This window comes from Ranitomeya variabilis, chromosome 2, assembly GCF_051348905.1.
Source record: "Ranitomeya variabilis isolate aRanVar5 chromosome 2, aRanVar5.hap1, whole genome shotgun sequence".
NCBI classification, from domain to species: Eukaryota; Metazoa; Chordata; class Amphibia; order Anura; family Dendrobatidae; genus Ranitomeya; species Ranitomeya variabilis.
Window position 1 is genome coordinate 994,865,397 of NC_135233.1, and position 18,921 is coordinate 994,884,317.

Sequence of the window (18,921 nt, forward strand, 5' to 3'; positions counted from 1 at the left end):
TACTTTCCATTCACACAAGTCAATGTGATCACTGAATGTCCCACTGCTTGGACCCCATGATCAAAAAATAATCACCTACTCAATGTAGCCAACAAGGTTTTATTATTTAGGACAATCATTTTAATATCTAAGGATAGGAGATGGAAAGCCAAGGTTTACTGCAGTAATGTAGCATGTTGTAATGAAAAGCTCCCCAAAAATAGAAATGCTACTCAGTTAAAGGGAACCTGTCACCTGAATTTGGCGGGTCCTTTTTTGGGTCATATGGGCGGTGTTTTCGGGTCTTTTATTAACCCCTTTTTTTCCCGCTGGCCACATGCTAGTCGCGAAATTGACTTGACGTTGATTCGCTTTCCTCCCTAGTTAACGCGTGCGCAAAGCAATCTTGCCTTGCGCATGCGCAGTATGCTTTGCCCAACTGCGGGCAAAGCCGAAAACCATTAGTGCGCAGGTGCCGGAGCACTATGCCCGGAAGTATTTCGCTGTGTTCCAGGACATAGTGCACCTGCGCACTAATGGTTTTCGGCTTTGCCCGCAGTTGGGCAAAGCATACGCGCGTTACACGCGTTAACTAGGGAGGAAAGCGAATCAACGGCAAGTCAATTTCGCGACCAGCGTGCCCTGAAAAAAAGGGGTTAATAAAAGACCCGAAAAACACGGCCCATATGACCCAAAAAAGGACCCGCCAAATTCAGGTGACAGGTTCCCTTTAATATAATAATCGTATTTTAACTTGACTAATTGCAGTTCATCTACTTCGATGTGTTACGGCGCATGTACATGGGCCGGTCGACTGGATTCAAGTTGTTCATTTCCTGGCTGGCCGAGCAATGATGGGGCAGAACGCCCCAATGGATGAGCATTTTGCTTGTTCGTCAGGTGGGATTTCCGGCATGTTTACACCAGCAGATAACTATGAATGATCACGAATGTTCCTATGGACGCTCATTCGCCAATTATCAGCTTGTGTAAAAGGCCATTACACAATCACTAGACTTACATGTAATTGAAAGCAAACCTTGCACAAGCTTTAATGGTCCCATTACATAGGCTGACCACAGCCATTAAATAACCATTGTTTGTCTATATACAAGACAATTGGTGGCGATATTGTGGCCTGTTTACAAAAGTCGACAAATGTTTTACATACAGAATATCATATCCTAAGCATATCCCCATGTTACACAGTACGATGTGCTGCCGATAACGAAAATTTTTAAACCTGCTTAAAAATCATCGCGCCCGACGAACAAGTGTTTTGCTCATTTATTGGGTGATTGCTCCCTGCTTAGGCCTTTCCCCAGATTATTTTCCGTCATAAATGGATCTTAAAGGCTCATTTAGACGAGACATCTGCTGTTAAACAACCGACAGACAGCTATTTATAAGACCATCAGTGGTCGTTTACTGGAATGTTTAGGCCCACCAGAATTCTATGTGCACAGAAAGATCGTTAGGTACATTCCTTGCACGTAGAGTATCATGTTATCGGCAGCATATCATCTGATTAGTGCTGATTTTAAAGCTGTCATGAACAGTCCAATAACTTATTGCTTATTTGTTTGATTGCCGCCATGTTACAACAGAATCACTGCACTTACAAACAAGTCAAAGCAACACTTTGCGCAACCTTTGCAAGGAAAAGTGTGAGGGTCCCCCAGTGTTTGTTTATGTACATCCTCAGCGCTACGCCTACAGCTCCACATGCTGAGCAGCCTTTAGTGTAAAAGCCAAAATAAACAATTGTTTGCATTTGTATTCTCTAACGAAAAACACAGGGCAAGTAAAGGACACATAACACTAGCACCAAGTCACATTTCTAAAGTCTGCACCATGTTTACTGTCTCGTAAACCCGCAGCTGTATCATCACTGCCATTTCCTTGGCTCGCTTCTATTTGCTTGGGATGGTTTTGGCAATGTCTACATGCAATAACTAACTTCTGAGAACATTTTTAAAAGATTACTTTATTTTGTTTTTATACTAATTTTGATGCTGAGCGACAGTAGCACATGACTTCAGTTATGTAAGATTTTCAATGTACTACCTCCTTCTATGATATCTGTGGCCAAGGTGACTGTTAATAGTGTATAAAGAAGCACTACAATCAAAGTTTGTATCCTCTTTATATATTGCAGTCATCATATTAAATGGTACTGGGTACTTACAATTGCTCATTTCTACCCAGTTAATTCTTCTCTTTTCCATTAGGTCTATGACATCATGTGATTAAAAAAAACAACTAGCTGAATCCTTTTAAACTCTATGTAGAAAAAAAGTCAATTTTCCCTGCATGAGTCATCATTAGAACTCCAATTCTACATCACTGCAAAGTCCCTAGCAGTCCAGCTCCATCTCTTCTCCAACTCCTGACCCAGCTGCTACACTCCTCCCCCCTGCCAGAAACTTTGCAGTAATGGTGAACTGTAATTCTACTGATGACTCATGCAGGGAAAAGAGACTTTCTGATTCTATATAGAGCTAAGAAGGATTCAGTTAGTTTGTTTTTAATCACATGATGTCATAGATCTAATGAAAAAAAGAAGAATTAACTGGGTAGAAGGGAAAAATGAGCAATTGTAAGTACACAGTGCTATATAATATGATGATTGCAATATAAGGAAAGGATAAAAACTTTGATTGGCGTGCTTCTTTACATTCGGAATAACAATCTACGAATGTTGAAGGCAACCTAACCATTATAATTGTGGGTACAGTAGATACAATTGTAAGCACAAGTCCCATGCTATATAGCAACCGCAGTTTCATCATCCTTCTTGGCACTAAGGTCACAATGTCTGCAATCAAATGGAGACACTACACAAAGCATTGGATGACACATACGCCCCTATCAAATCGATTGCAAACTGACAAATTTGCATCAAACTCCCTATTCAAGATATGAAAAATTTGCAGCAGGGTGTAAATTTACAGCCTGTGTTAAACAACAATTATGGTTTTAGGAGATCGATTCAGGGCCAGAAAAGTACACCCTTGTTCACTCAAAGTACTAAGTGGAGACAAAAGTCATAATTCCAATAAACAAAGTTTTAACAGCAACCAGACTTCTTATTCACAGTCGCCGTTCGGTAAATATGAACCGAAAAGGTTAAAACAGTAAAATAACTAAAAACTGTAACTGGGTTATTGAAAATTCGAGAATGTTTGGTGTGTGACTGTACTAAACAAAACGTTGTCAACAGCTAAACCACGGATAAACACATATCACGCAGCTTATAACAATGTTTTCCACCTCTGTAAACCGTTCTACGTGACGTCTTTATATTGTACCTACACCCTGCTGAGTCAGACCCCCTAGTGAATACAAGTCACTTTGAAGGGTTGGCAGATACATTTATATCCAAAGCCATTCGTAGAATAGAAAAACTAAAACCTTTTCCATAAATGTTAAGGAATAAAATGGAAAAATACTGAAATCTGTTCGGAATAAAAGGGAAAGATGCATCGGCTCTTATGCAGAGTAAGGAAAGCCACTGTGGGCTCAACGGGAATGAATTACGAAGGTAGATACTCCAGTAATGGGAGTCATGTGAAGCTGCCACATTGTAAAAACATTGCTGAAATTATCCAAGAGTTGGTGGAATCATCCAATAGCTGCTGGAATTATCCAATAGTGGGTGGAATTATCCAATAGCTGCTGGAATGTTCCAATAGTTGGTAGAATTATCCAATAGTGGGTGGAATTATCCAACAGTTGGTGGAATTATCCAATAGTGGGTGGAATTTTTCCAATAGTTGGTGGAATTATCCAATAGTGGGTGGAATTATTCAATAGTGGGTGGAATTATCCAATAGCTGCTGGAATTATCCAATAGTGGGTGGAATTATCCAATAGTTGGTGGAATTATCCAATAGTGGGTGGAATTTTCCAATAGTTGGTGGAATTATCCAATAGTGGGTGGAATTATCCAATAGTTGGTGGAATTATCCAATAGTTGGTGGAATTATTCAATAGTGGGTGGAATTATCCAATAGTAGGTGGAATTATTTAATAGTGGGTGGAATTATAAAATATAAGGTGGAATTATCCAATAGTCAGTGGAATTATCCAATAGCTGCTGGAATGTTCCAATAGATGGTACAATTATCCAATAGTGGGTGGAATTATCCAATAGTTGGTGGAATTATCAATACTTGATGGAATTATTCAATAGTGGGTGGAATTATCCAATAGTTGGTGGAATTATCCAATAGTGGGTGGAATCATCCAATAGTTGCTGGAATTTTCCAATAGTTGGTGGAATTATCCAATAGTTGGTGGATGGGTGAGAAACTACCTCGATCACTTGTAAATAGTAATCAGGAATTTATGTGATGGCCTCGTAAAGCTGCCATGGAAGGCGCAAGTGGCAAATTTTATCTGTTTTGTATTGTACCTCAAAATGTCATAGTATATCGTACCAGATAATGATATGGGATGGGAAGGGTTCATCTATATTGGACAAACTCTTTGTTTAATAGTGGATCCACAATGATCAACAGAAAGTTGTGGGGGAAAGAGACAAGTGTTAGATTTACCTACAGGGCCACCAAGGCGGTCAATGAGATTCCTGTGTAATGGACATGCCAGGTCCACCAAAGTGAGAGCCTTGTTTTGTAGCTGCTCTACTCTCTGGAGAATGTAGGATAGACTGAACCGGAGAACTCCTCTACTGTATAACTCAGAGTTCTTTAAAAGAGTATCTCACCTTTAAAGGGAACGTGTCACCCCCAAAATCGATGGTGAGGTAAGCTCACCATCATCAGGGGCTTATCTACAGCATTCTGTAATGCTGTAGATAAGCCGCCAATGTTACCTAAAAGAGGAGAAAAAGACGTTATATTATACTCACTCAGGGGTGTTCCCGCTCCGATGGGCGTCTCAGGTCCGGTACAGCGCCTCCCATCTTCATTCCATGACGTCCTTTCTGGTCTTCACACCGCGGCTCCGGTGCAGGCGTACTTTGGCCTGTTGAGGGCAGAGCAAAGTACTGCAGTGTGCAGGCGCCGGAAAGGTCAGAGAGGCCCGGCGCCTGCGCACTGCAGTACGTTGCTCTGCCCTCAACAGGCCAAAGTACGCCTGCACCGGAGCCGCGGTGTGAAGACCAGAAGAGGACGTCATGGAATGAAGATAGGAGGCGCCGGAGCGGACCTGAGACACCCATTTGACTGGACCGCAGCGGGACCACCCCTGGGTGAGTATAATATAACCTCTTTTTCTCATCACTCAGGTTACATCAGGGGCTTATCTACAGCATTACAGAATGCTGTAGATAAGCCCCTGATGCCGGTGAGCTTACCTCACCATCGATTTTGGGGGTGACAGGTTCCCTTTAAGCACCTTTTCTCCTTCAAGCTCTATTCATATGGTCATTTTAACCTAATTGGGGTCAGTCTCAGCTCTGTGTGACTTTATTATAGATTATAACATATACCCTTAGTATGGAGCGATGGAGTGCTTCATTAACCCATTGATGAAGCCTGTCTCATAAACCAGCCATAGGACACTAGCTCCATCCAGTAGAGTAATCACACATGCAGGCTACACCTCCCGATCCCCTAAAGACTCCCAGAGCCACGACAGATCGCAGCAGTCTACAGGAACATCTCAAGCCCAATTTGGCTGCGCAGTTGCTCAATAAAACAGCATTCACGTTGCAGGAACAGGTTATTCTGCAGGGAAATTTGGCAATTTTGTTTCCTAATTTACATGAAAAGTGCCAGGAAATACAATATCTCCATATGGCGATACAGTAGCAGATAGATGAACCAACATAGGAGCCCTATCATGGCTTCATAAAAGATAAATCCATAAAACATCCATGTGTATAAAGCCTGAGGCCACTCAGACATTCCGGTTGTCTGTTATGTTTTGAGAACAGACAAATGGAATTGACGTCCAAAACGGCTCTGATGAATAATAACAGAAGCGGAAGAGGCGCCCACTGATTATTTACTTTGTCTGGGTTCTTTTATGTGTAAGTTTTCATAAAGGAAATAAAAGTTCTGTATGATGTCCCGTTCTTCCATTTCAGATCCACTTTGGACATTAATTACTTGTCTCTGTTCATCAAAACAGAACAGACAGATGGAATTTCCAAACAGAAGTGTAAATGTAACTTAAAGGGAATCTGTCAACAGGTTTTTGCTATTTAAATGAGAGCAGTATGATGTAGGAGCTGAGACCCTGATTCCAGTGATATGTCACTTACTGGACTGCTTGCTGTAGTTTCAATAAAATCAGTGCTTTGTCAGCAGGAGATTATCATTAGATCACTAGTTGTCTTGTTTCATGCATTCTTCCTGCTCTGTGTAACCCCGCCCCCACCATTATTTACCAGCTTTCTGCCTATGCACAGTGTGCACAGATATCATCCAGTCAGTGGTATAGGCTGCTGTATACAGAGCTCAGCATTTGGAGAACTACACCAAGCAGACCAGCAAGTGATATACAGTGGGTACAGAAAGTATTCTTTTTTAATACATTTGCAAAAATTACTACATTTCTGCTTTTTTCAGTCAAGACGAGTACAGAGTGTAAATTAATGTGAAAAAAATAATGAAATTTTTTGAATCTACCAAATGGCTGCAATTAAACAGACAATAAAAAATGTAAAGGGGTCTGAATACTTTCCGTACCCACTGTATCAATGGAATCAGGTTCTCAGTCTCTATATCATGCTGCTCTCAGATAACATAACTAAAACCTGATGACGGATTCCTTCTAAGGATATTAACAATGAGTTTGTACAATATTTAAAAAATATACAGAGAGACAAAAGCAAAAGACCTTGTGAAGATGATGGTGGAAGCTGGTAAGATTGTGTCAATATCCACAGTGAAACGAGTACTGGATCAACATGTGCTGAAAGGCCACTCTGCCAGGAAGAAGCCATTGCTCCAAAAGAAATATAAAAAGCCAGATTAATATTTGCAAATGCACACAGGAGCAAAGACCTTAATTTTTGGAGAACTCCTGTGGTCTGATGAAACTAAAATTGAACTTTCTGGGCATAATGACCATCGTTACGCTTGGAGGAGAAAGGGAGAAGCTTGGAAGCCTCAGAACACCATCCCAACTGTGAAACATAGGGGTGGCAGCATCATGTTGTGCAGATGGCATCATGAGAATAGAAGATTATGTGGCAATACTGAAGCCACATTTCAAGATATCAGACAGGAAGTTAAAGCTTGGGCGGAAATGGGTCTCCCAAATGGACAATGACCTGAAGCATACTGCCAAAATGGTAACAAAGTGGCTTAAGGATAACAGAGTCAATGTTTTGGAGCAGCCATCACAAAGCCCTAATCTCAATCCTATTGAAAATTTATGGGAAAAGCTGAAAAGGCCGGTGCGAGAAAGGCGACCTACAAAGCTGGATCAGTTACAACAGTGTTGTCAGGAGGAAAGGGACCAAATTCTGACCAACTATTGTGAGAAGCTTGTGGAAGGAAATCCCAAACGTTTGACCCAAGTCATTCAGTTTAAGGGCAATGGTACCAAATACTAATGAAATGTATGTAAACTTTTCACTTTGCAATTAGTAAATATTCTCTGTCTCATTATTCCGGCATTTGGCAAATATTAATAATTATGGTAATCCTAACGGGACCTAAAACAGGAAAGGTTTATTCTGATTTCATGTCAGATATTGAGAAAAACATGCAGATGTGTCTTTTTATATAGTGTATGTAAACTTCTGCTTTCAACTGTACGTGCTGTACATTACTCAACTTAATGACGGTAACATGGTGCAAATTCCCCCTTGCAACAGGATCGATGGATCTTCCTCTACTTGCCACAAGGCTGCCCTATAAGAATGCGCATCCAAGCAGCAAATTGCTTTTAAAAAAAAAAAACCTTGTTGGCAGAAATAGGATAAGCAGAACTTTACTCCTAATGGCATAATTCCTCTGCAACTTATAAAGAATTTTCCACATTGAAGCAGAATGGACTAACAGCGGCTATGAAGGATGTGTGTCGACTAATGGAATTCTGGCAGTTTTTAATATAGTAAAAATCCTTTACTTTATCTTCAATTTGGACTTTATAGGTGGCAGATTTTTTATAGGTGTCATGGAAAAACTAGGATCAGTTGTTCAAGATATCAATATCCCAGAGCAAGTGGTCGCATTTCAGATGTTGCCAGCTTTATGTCAGTAAATGGCAAATTGGGACAATCTTTCCATTCTTTATAGACAAGTCTCTCACATACTATCCTTAAAAATGATCTTACTACATACAATATATTGACACCGTCATTTCAATTAGGTTGTTTTACTAATTTCACTTAGGTTAAGTTCCCACAATGAGTTTTTGGTAAGATTTTGAAGCTGCATATTTTCGCTATGCAAGAAATTGTCTTCCAGTTCCAGCAAAGGCGCCCCTTGAGGAAGGTACCATACCGAAATGCGCGTCGGGGTGGACGGGTGTCCCTGTACTATCTACCATCTGCATCAGGTAATGTGCTTGGATCGAAGAAAGCATGTGATTCACTTACATTGCAGCTGTGAAATATAGCAATTGGATTTCCTATTTATTTTGTATTCGGCTATCATTGGTATATTTATAGGTGGATACCACCTTTACTGCACTCTGCACTTTGCACTCTACAGTTTACCTGTATGCCATCATCCTGAGTCAAGGATGTACCCTACCTTGGGCTTGGCATGATGCCGGTGACATCCTATGTCATCTTTTAGCCCTACTTTGTACTGTTTGTCTGGTTTGATATGCTTTTATTCTTGTAATGATAATAAAGTGATATTGTTGTTGGATTCCATGACTGCTTAGTGGTTCTTTAGATTGGTTACAGTTCCAGCAAAGTGAATGGGATTAACAGAAATAAGTAACCTAATTTACATAATAGGTGCAGAAACATAAAAAACCCATCCTGGGAACATAGCTGAGGTAGATATTTCAATGTAATGATATCCCAAATTCTGGATGGTAGAGAGGACAGGATGATACTAAAGTTTCATCCAAATGTCAGTGATCTTTCTCGTTTAGCAAATAATGGAGTGAGTTTCATTGGCGTTTGGTCAGTGTTTCAGCTTTTATCATCAGTTTGTCATCATGGAAATAAAACTGATGGAGGTTTCTCAAGCTTCTCCTATCCAACATGAAAAAAGCCAGCACTAGGATGCAACCATGTGCTGTCCAACTTTTCATGGACCCAAAGACGTGTGGACTTGATCCATGGACGTGTGAACAGTGTTAGAGCATGTACCCATCATAGTCTATATCTATGAAAACTCGTACGTGAAAAACAGACAACTGAACGAGCCCTAAAACCAATAAGTCTGGATGTGTCCTTCATTATGTCAGTAAGCAGTAACGACCATTCTTCTGTCACTCATTCTGATAATCTTGTTACACAGAACGCACAAAATGCCAATGGATAAAATGGATGAAAATCGGATCCATCATGCTGATGAAAAATGATCCAGTTTTCCTCTTATGGGAAAAAAAACCCGACTAAGGCCTAAGGCCTCTTTCACACTTCAGTTTTTTGGCGTCAGTCTAAAACCACCAGTTTCCTCAAATAACGGATCCGTCATTTTTTTTGGCGGATCCGTTATTTTCCCATAGACTTGCATTGGCGACGGATTGTGACGGATGGTCGTCAGTTCCATCCGTCATGCGACGGATCCGTCGAAATTTGGCGTACGTTGTCTAGATATAGACGGACATTGAAACGTTTTTTGTCAATGCCGAAATGACGGTTCGCAGCGGATCCGTCGCGTCCGTCGTTCCATAGAATGGCCGCCTATGGGCGACGGATCCGTTGCGACCGTCATTTCGGCGGATCCGTCGCCCCAATCCGTTTTTTCAATTGCGCATGCTCCAAAAAGTAGATACTTTTCCCAGACAACCCCCAAGTAACGGATCCGTCAAAAAAACGGATCCGTTGGAACCGTTTTCTCAACAATTGTGACGGATCCGTCGATCCGTCACTATGTCGGAAGTGACTGACGCCAAACAACTGAAGTGTGAAAGAAGCCTAACACTGATTAACCTTGGTCTAACACCTAACAGGCTTAATGTCCTGACATTGGTGAGTTAACGGGTTGATCTCAATGTGTTGTCAGGAGCGCTTCCCTCCACTGCCTCCCGTCTCCCTGCTTGGCACAGGGCGGAGCGCTACTGATTGATTGTCAGGTCGGATAGTGGTGCGGTCCATTGCCAATTTGAAATGTGCACTTTCCGATGCTACAAGTAGAGGCAGCTTTGCCCTTGCAGCGTGAGAGTTGCTCAGGGACACTGAATCCAGCAATCTGAACAGCTTCAGAAAAGCACATTCAATCTCCAGAGCAAAGAACTTGTAAGCACTGCGCTCCTTGCCTCCACTGATAAACTGAAGACAAAGAGCCATAAAAACTAAAATGAAAACTCCCTCCGTACTTGATAGCCGGGAGGATTTTTATGAATAAGTATGAAAATGCAAAGTTGCTTGTATTTAGCACTTTGTAAACTTTCCCATTTATAAAGTTCGGAGAACCAGTTTAACTTAGGGATGATTCACATTTCAGTATTGTCATCTTGTTAACAAAGTAACTTATTCGTTGGCATACAGTTATGGCCAAAAGTATTGACACCCCTGCAATTCTGTCAGATAATGCTCACTTTCTTCCTGAAAATAATTGCAATCACAAATTCTTTGGTATTATTATCTTCATTTAATTTGTCTTAAATGAAAAAACACAAAAAGAATTGTCCTAAAGCCAAATTGGATATAATTCCACACCAAACATAAAAAAGGGGGTGGACAAAAGTATTGGCACTGTTCGAAAAATCATGTGATGCTTCTCTAATTTGTGTAATTAGCAGCCCCTGTAACTTACCTGTGGCACCTAACAGGTGTTGGCAATAACTAAATCACACTTGCAGCCAGTTGACATGGATTAAAGTTGACTCATCCTCTGTCCTGTGTCCTTGTGTGTACCACATTGAGCATGGAGAAAAGAAAGAAGGCCAAAGAACTGTCTGAGGACTTGAGAAACCAAATTGTGAGGAAGCATGAGCAATCTCAAGGCTACAAGTCCATCTCCAAAGACCTGAATGTTCCTGTGTCTACCGTGCGCAGTGTCATCAAGAAGTTTAAAGCCCATGGCACTGTGGCTAACCTCCCTGTATGTGGACGGAAAAGAAAAATTGACAAGAGATTTCAATGCAAGATTGTGCGGATGTTGGATAAAGAACCTCGACTAACATCCAAACAAGTTCAAGCCGCCCTGCAGTCCGAGGGTACAACAGTGTCAACCCGTACTATCTGTCGGCGTCTGAATGAAAAGGGACTGTATGGTAGGAAACCCAGGAAGACCCCACTTCTTACCCCGAGACATAAAAAGCCAGGCTGGAGTTTGCCAAAACTTACCTGAAAAAGCCGAAAACATTTTGGAAGAATGTTCTCTGGTCAGATGAGACAAAAGTAGAGCTTTTTGGGCAAAGGCATCAACATAGAGTTTACAGGAGAAAAAAAGAGGCATTCAAAGAAAAGAACACGGTCCCTACAATCAAACATGGCGGAGGTTCTCTGATGTTTTGAGGTTGCTTTGCTGCCTCTGGCACTGGACTGCTTGACCGTGTGCATGGCATTATGAAGTCTGAAGACTACCAACAAATTTTGCAGCATAATGTAGGACCCAGTGTGAGAAAGCTGGGTCTCCCTCAGAGGTCATGGGTCTTCCAGCAGGACAATGACCCAAAACACACTTCAAAAAGCACTAGAAAATGGTTTGAGAGAAAGCACTGGAGACTTCTAAGGTGGCCAGCAATGAGTCCAGACCTGAATCCCATAGAACACCTGTGGAGAGATCTAAAAATAGCAGTTTGGACCCTTCAAATATCAGGGACCTGGAGCAGTTTCCCAAAGAAGAATGGTCTAAAATTCCAGCAGAGCATTGTAAGAAACTCATTGATGGTTACTGGAAGTGGTTGGTCGCAGTTATTTTGGCTAAAGGTTGTGCAACCAAGTATTTAGGCTGAGGGTGAAAAAACACCATTGGAGGAAACCCTCCACTAAACTAAAAAAAAAAAACACCAGAACACAGGCAGGGATGCTTACCTGTTCAAGGCCTCCAACAATTGCACTACCCAGGGTGCACCAGGCCCAAATGAGGATAGCGAAAACACAGGTGCAAATAATACCGATGCAGCCAACCTACAATCAGGAATTGGCTGCTTGGAGCACCCGTGCAAAAAAATAATCTGTATGTGGCATGTTCACACAGGAATGCAAAGTATATGGTGAAAAGCCTATTAATGACGCCATATATATAGCGGGCTAACCATGATGCATCCTGTGTGAACAGAGGCCACAGTGTACAGAGCCATCTAGGGCCCAGTCGCACCCTGGAAAAATGTACAGTGCACCAAAAACATAACAATGTATGCAAGGTATTGGTTGATATTATGGCCACAATATTGAAGCTGCCAACCCACGTCAAGGGTCCTTGTATCTTGGCAGTCCTAATCTAAAAAAACACCATTGGAGGAAACCCTATTTTTTTTTTTTTATTATTTATTTATTTATTATTTGCACCTGTGTTTTCGCTATCCTCATTTGGGCCTGGTGCACCCTGGGTAGTGCAATTGTTGGAGGCCTTGAACAGGTAAGCATCCCTGCCTGTGTTCTGGTGTTTTTTTTTTTTTTTTTAGTTTAGTGGAGGGTTTCCTCCAATGGTGTTTTTTTAGATTAGGACTGCCAAGATACAAGGACCCTTGACGTGGGTTGGCAGCTTCAATATTGTGGCCATAATATCAACCAATACCAAAATGCTTTTTGGCTTTGCCCGCAGATGAGCAAAGCATACTGCGCGGCGAGACAAGATTGCACTGCGCATGCGCGAACTATGGAGGACACCTACTCCAATTCCGGAAAATATTGCGGACAGCGGGGAAGGATGGGGTGACGAAAAAAAGAAGAAATACCGCCCATCGGACCGAAAACAGGGCATTTGCATAGCCCGCCAAATTCAGGTGACAGATTCCCTTTAATTTACATAAGACCTGAGGATGTCCTGGAATTGGGATCGCAATGCAGATGAGTAAGTACCGGTAGGTTGGCAATATAGTCATGTGAATTTTCCCTATGTACGCATCGAAATAACAGTCTGCAGGAGATATAGAAACGGCAGTCTATGTTATGTCTATAGTATCACAAAGAGCAATATATATATTACCGGGGTTGACTGGATGGACACAGGTCACTAATTAACTTCACTTACACTAAAGGCAGATTAAGGATTCTAGGTTGGTGCCGATAAATCCTGATAGAATCCAACTATGAAAAATGTCTCTTCAGAGAGGAAGAGGACCTGAACTGTAGTGCTACCTATTGGTGTAGCAATCCTAACAGTCAATATCGACCCTTTAACGAGCCTTGTCACATGACTTAGGATAGAAGCCAAACCAGACACCCCATTTGCAGACACTGTGTTTTGGGATGTTTGCCCCTCTTCAGTGCAAAGCAGGAAATCTGATTTGGCTAGGTAAGTCTCCTTACGCCAGTTTGGCACTGTCCACAAAGAGAAATGTTCCTCGATAGAATCCACAGACTTTCTGCAGCTAATGCATGCGAATGGGATATGTGTTGCTGATTTAAGCTTTCAGCAGAATCGTTCAGCAAACAGACTTTGTGGGAGAAAGAATTACATTTGTGACACAACACGCATAATCAGTATCACCGCAATATGAATGATTACAGGAGGAGAATAGATACAAACAAAACAAAAAAGGTCATACAGTAAAGTCTAGAGATGCCACTACTCATATCAACAAACTGTCTCAGATAAAGGGGTTTTCTAGTGGTGAACCCCACTTTTATGTATGTACGATAACATACGGAGCAGGTACTCACCCTCCCCAGGTCCAACGCTGGTGATCCACTGCTTCTCCGGCCTCTGTGTTTTGGTTACAGCACGGATACCACGTCGACAGTGCACATCACCGTCCGGGTTCGCTCACACTCATGTATAAATCCGATAAAACAATCAGATTGCACTCTGACCAATGTTATTGAATGAGGCCGTGCAGAGCTGGATTTATTTTTCTCAGCTCTATTCGGCATAAGAAAACAAAATTGCAGCACGCTATGATTTCACTACGAAATCGGTACAGTGCAGGAAAAAAATAGCATGCCATGCGGACCATCAGTATGGCACCCAGTTTTTATGGACACATTACTATTCTGTAAGATGGGAAATTATGAATGGTCCTGTAAAAGATTAATAGCTGCTGATTCTAAAAACGGATTGTATACGGTCAGCACACGGATGACGTGGATGAGAATGGAACCGAGTTTTTACAGGCTAGTGCGACCGTACCCTCACAGCCAATCACTGAGCTCGTTAGTTGGGGAGTCTACATCATTAGTGCTGCTGAGCTGAGTGATTGGCCGCAGCAGTAATGTGTGCAGGGGCGGACACAGACAGGAAAAGGCCACCGTGCAAGAACAGTATATTGTCCCTTTGCAGCCGAATATGTCATCATCATGCACCCCTTTATATGTCTGTGACAGGAGCTTCTTTTGGTTTTGGCCACCTTACCGACTAGGCCCCTATTGGTACACCCGCCCCTGGCTACAAGCAAAACACAGACACTGGAGCAGCAGTGGAGAGCCTTAATAAGCCAGGGGGAGGGCGAGTACTGGTCCTGCTTGTTATTATTCTGCATACAGAAAAGTGTTTTGAAATTTACTTTTCTTCAAGTGAAAAACCCCTTTTAACAGTGTCATCTGCTGTCCAATCAAGACCATCCCATTACATAAGCCTGCAGCTGTTGTATAGCTGAACAGTATGAACTGCATAGTGATGATGTTAGGAAAGCTGTAGTGATGTCACTATGAGTCGGCTGTGGCCAGCACATGGCTGATATGATCTCACCTGACGTCACAAAAGATGGCACGTCACCACAATCAAGACCGTCCCTCTACATAAGCCTGCAGCTGTTGTATAGCTGAACAGTGTGAACTGCATAGTGATGATGTTAGGAAAGCTGTAGTGATGTCACTATGAGTCGGCTGTGGCCAGCACATGGCTGATATGATCTCACCTGACACCACAAAAGATGGCACGTCACCACATACGGAGGAACAACAAGAATGGTGGCAGACATGAGACCAGTGTAAAGGGAAGAATTTGTAGTGGAATTGATGTAGTAATTACATTGTACAGGTTAAACCAAGCGCTGTGAAGAAGCAGAGGAAGGCCCCAAATATGCAAATGACGAAACATAACGGTGCACCAAACTCTTGGCCACACCAAGGGTGCACCAAAGCCTCATTTACATATGAATTAAAAATTATTTTCTCAGGCACTGTACCAGTAATAGGTACAGTACTAGTATGGTGGTTATAGGGGATAAGTCCCACATAACACTATATAGCCCCTTCAAGATGCGTTTTGGGTGATGGATTCCCTTTAATGCTGAAAACAGAAAAATATCTGAATGACGGAATTTAGTTTTTTCGGTTGAGACACTTAACCCCTTCCCAAAAGAATACAATAGAAAGCGATTAAAACATTGTGCCTTAAAATGGAATGAATACAAACTTCAGCTCAGTGTGCAAAAAGCAAGACCTCATATATGAACTATGGACAGAAAAAGAGATGAGTTATGGGTTTCAGAATATGACCGCGGAAAATTTAAAAATGGTTTTTCATCACTAAAAAAAAATGAAAACAAAACTGGACAAGTTTGGTATCTCACCATAAACGTACTGATCGGAAGAATCGTGTTGCCGGGTAATATTTACCTCACAATGTACGGCGTAGAAAGAAAGCCCAAAAAACAATGCAGAATTGTGCTTATTTCACCGCACTTCAATAAAATGAATAATATCGTAGTAACGTACAGCTCAATTTTATAGGTATTCATGTCAACCCGGCTAAAATCTGAGCGTGAATTTACTCTAAAAATAATTATTTCCGTTTTCTGTTTCTAGAGCAGCCCCTATAGGGCAACGACATTGGCAATCATATTAATTATCAACTTGCTTATCCAGAAAGAAAGAAAATCAAGAAAGGGGTAAAGGCTGCGGCTCGTCCACTTTTTTTGCGCTATGTTACATCAGAGACGTCACATTTTCTGTATTCCTCCATTACCGCTGTGTACAGATACTTGTGCTGCAGCCACTATATAATCTCATGACATAAACGGCTCAGAATAAATCCCCCTGTAATCCTATTACTGGAGGTAACCACATGGGATGGCACCGGCATGGAAGCGTCTGAAGCGCCCGCCACATGGGCTCGGTGACAAGTACACACATCACAGCTGACACATGCTCGCAGACATATATGTATACACACAGTATATACATCAGCCGGGAACCTATAACAATACAATGTTATAATAATGTTACGGATCTGACACATATGTACAAATATTGATGTAGTGGAGCTGATTTGTAGAGCGAAGCAGAGCTGACTGATGATGATATTATGCCCCCATTTTTCTTGGCTAATGTCGCCCAGTTACGTTCCACAAATTGCTCCTCTGCGAAGGAACCTATAGAGCTGAACGACACGAGGGACGTAAGGCGGCTTTATACAGAAATCAATGAGGCGATGATGTATAGGAATAATTTCTACTCACCCTCAATTGGTACCTCGGGCACCAGCCGACCTCTCCCGACCTGCTGAAGCTGGAACGCTGCGCGCACCTCATGACAACTTGGGGGGCGCTCGGATGGCATCGATGGCACCAAACTGAGAAGCAGAAGGAGGGGCACAAGCGACATGGGCATCTCACCAAGCAGAGGGGTACACGCCGTGTGCACCAGCCCCTAGTTACCTGTAAACCACATCTATCTGCCAATGTTCTACAGACCAATGCCTACACACCTAGGCAATGCCCCATGCCCTTATCACTCCATGCACAACATTTTGCCAGGGCACAATATAACAGCTGGCTGACAGGTGGCAGGCCTGGCCTGTCTGTGCTATGGATGGCACCTTGGTAAGGGCAGAGTATAGTCCAGTCTTCTATTTATTTGGCTGCCAGCTTCATTCTGTATGTGGAGCCTCAGCCTGCAGGACAGCTCCCTCCCTCCCTCACTTCTGTACTTCTGTCTCACTTCATGCCTCCCTCCAGCATGCTGATCCTCAGCCCCTCCCTGCCTCCTCACTCCTCATCCCCCATTCACTCCTGACCATTTAACTCCCCACTTCCCAAGCAGCCCTCTCCGCTGTCACCCATCCTCACACTTCACCTCACATCATGCTGTGGCAGACATACATTGCATATGTCCTTCCGCTTGTTGCAGCCCATCCTACACACCGAGGCCCGGACCGGTGACACAAGTGGGGTCTACAAATCAACCGAAAGCCAGAACTGTAGGAGCCGCATTCAGTGCAGTAATGACATGCTCCGCATAACGCAGAAGCCATGACTGTCAGCCCTGCAGTTCTGTTAGGGGAGGGAGGTCAGACGGCTTTTCTGGAGAACCATTATAATATCATTAGTTATTTTTAACAAAACTATTAATTCCATTGTGCTGTACATGTGAAAATGGAATGGTCACCGTACATATTGTATATACAGTACACAGATAGATAGATAGATAGATAGATAGATAGACAGAAACTGACAGACAGGTACAGAGGGGAGACCCTGCCCTCACAGGGTTACATCTACAGGGTAATGGGACAGGTACAGAGGGGGAGACCCTGCCCTCACAGGGTTACATCTACAGGGTAATGGGACAGGTACAGAGGGGGAGACCCTGCCCTCACAGGATTACATCTACAGGGTAATGGGACAGGTACAGAGGGGGAGACCCTGCCCTCACAGGATTACATCTACAGGGTAATGGGACAGGTACAGAGGGGGAGACCCTGCCCTCACAGGATTACATCTACAGGGTAATGGGACAGCTACAGAGGGGGAGACCCTGCCCTCACAGGATTACATCTACAGGGTAATGGGACAGGTACAGAGGGGGAGACCCTGCCCTCACAGGATTACATCTACAGGGTAATGGGACAGGTACAGAGGGGGAGACCCTGCCCTCACAGGATTACATCTACAGGGTAATGGGACAGGTACAGAGGGGGAGACCCTGCCCTCATAGGATTACATCTACAGGGTAATGGGACAGGTACAGAGGGGGAGACCCTGCCCTCACAGGATTACATCTACAGGGTAATGGGACAGGTACAGAGGGGGAGACCCTGCCCTCACAGGATTACATCTACAGGGTAATGGGACAGGTACAGAGGGGGAGACCCTGCCCTCACAGGATTACATCTACAGGGTAATGGGACAGCTACAGAGGGGGAGACCCTGCCCTCACAGGATTACATCTACAGGGTAATGGGACAGCTACAGAGGGGGAGACCCTGCCCTCACAGGATTACATCTACAGGGTAATGGGACAGGTACAGAGGGGGAGACCCTGCCCTCACAGGATTACATCTACAGGGTAATGGGACAGGTACAGAGGGGGAGACCCTGCCCTCACAGGATTACATCTACAGGGTAATGGGACAGGTACAGAGGGGGAGACCCTGCCCTCACAGGATTACATCTACAGGGTAATGGGACAGGTACAGAGGGGGAGACCCTGCCCTCACAGGATTACATCTACAGGGTAATGGGACAGGTACAGAGGGGGAGACCCTGCCCTCACAGGATTACATCTACAGGGTAATGGGACAGGTACAGAGGGGGAGACCCTGCCCTCACAGGATTACATCTACAGGGTAATGGGACAGGTACAGAGGGGGAGACCCTGCCCTCACAGGATTACATCTACAGGGTAATGGGACAGGTACAGAGGGGGAGACCCTGCCCTCACAGGATTACATCTACAGGGTAATGGGACAGGTACAGAGGGGGAGACCCTGCCCTCACAGGATTACATCTACAGGGTAATGGGACAGGTACAGAGGGGGAGACCCTGCCCTCACAGGATTA

General features: G+C 43.2%; 1 protein-coding gene across 2 annotated transcripts in view; it reads right to left on the reverse strand.

The window, feature by feature from the left end:
* Nucleotides 1-17,095, reverse strand: part of LOC143808441 (glypican-5-like) — a 413,770-nt gene extending 396,675 nt beyond the window's left edge. The window contains exon 1 of one of the 2 annotated variants that reach the window (XM_077291113.1): nt 16,600-17,095. In XM_077291113.1, coding sequence (XP_077147228.1) covers nt 16,600-16,750 — 151 coding nt within the window. In that variant the 5' untranslated portion in view covers nt 16,751-17,095. The remainder of the gene's footprint in view (nt 1-16,599) is intronic. The other variant, XM_077291114.1, reaches the window with a different exon arrangement.
* Between the last annotated feature and the right edge of the window lie 1,826 nt (nt 17,096-18,921).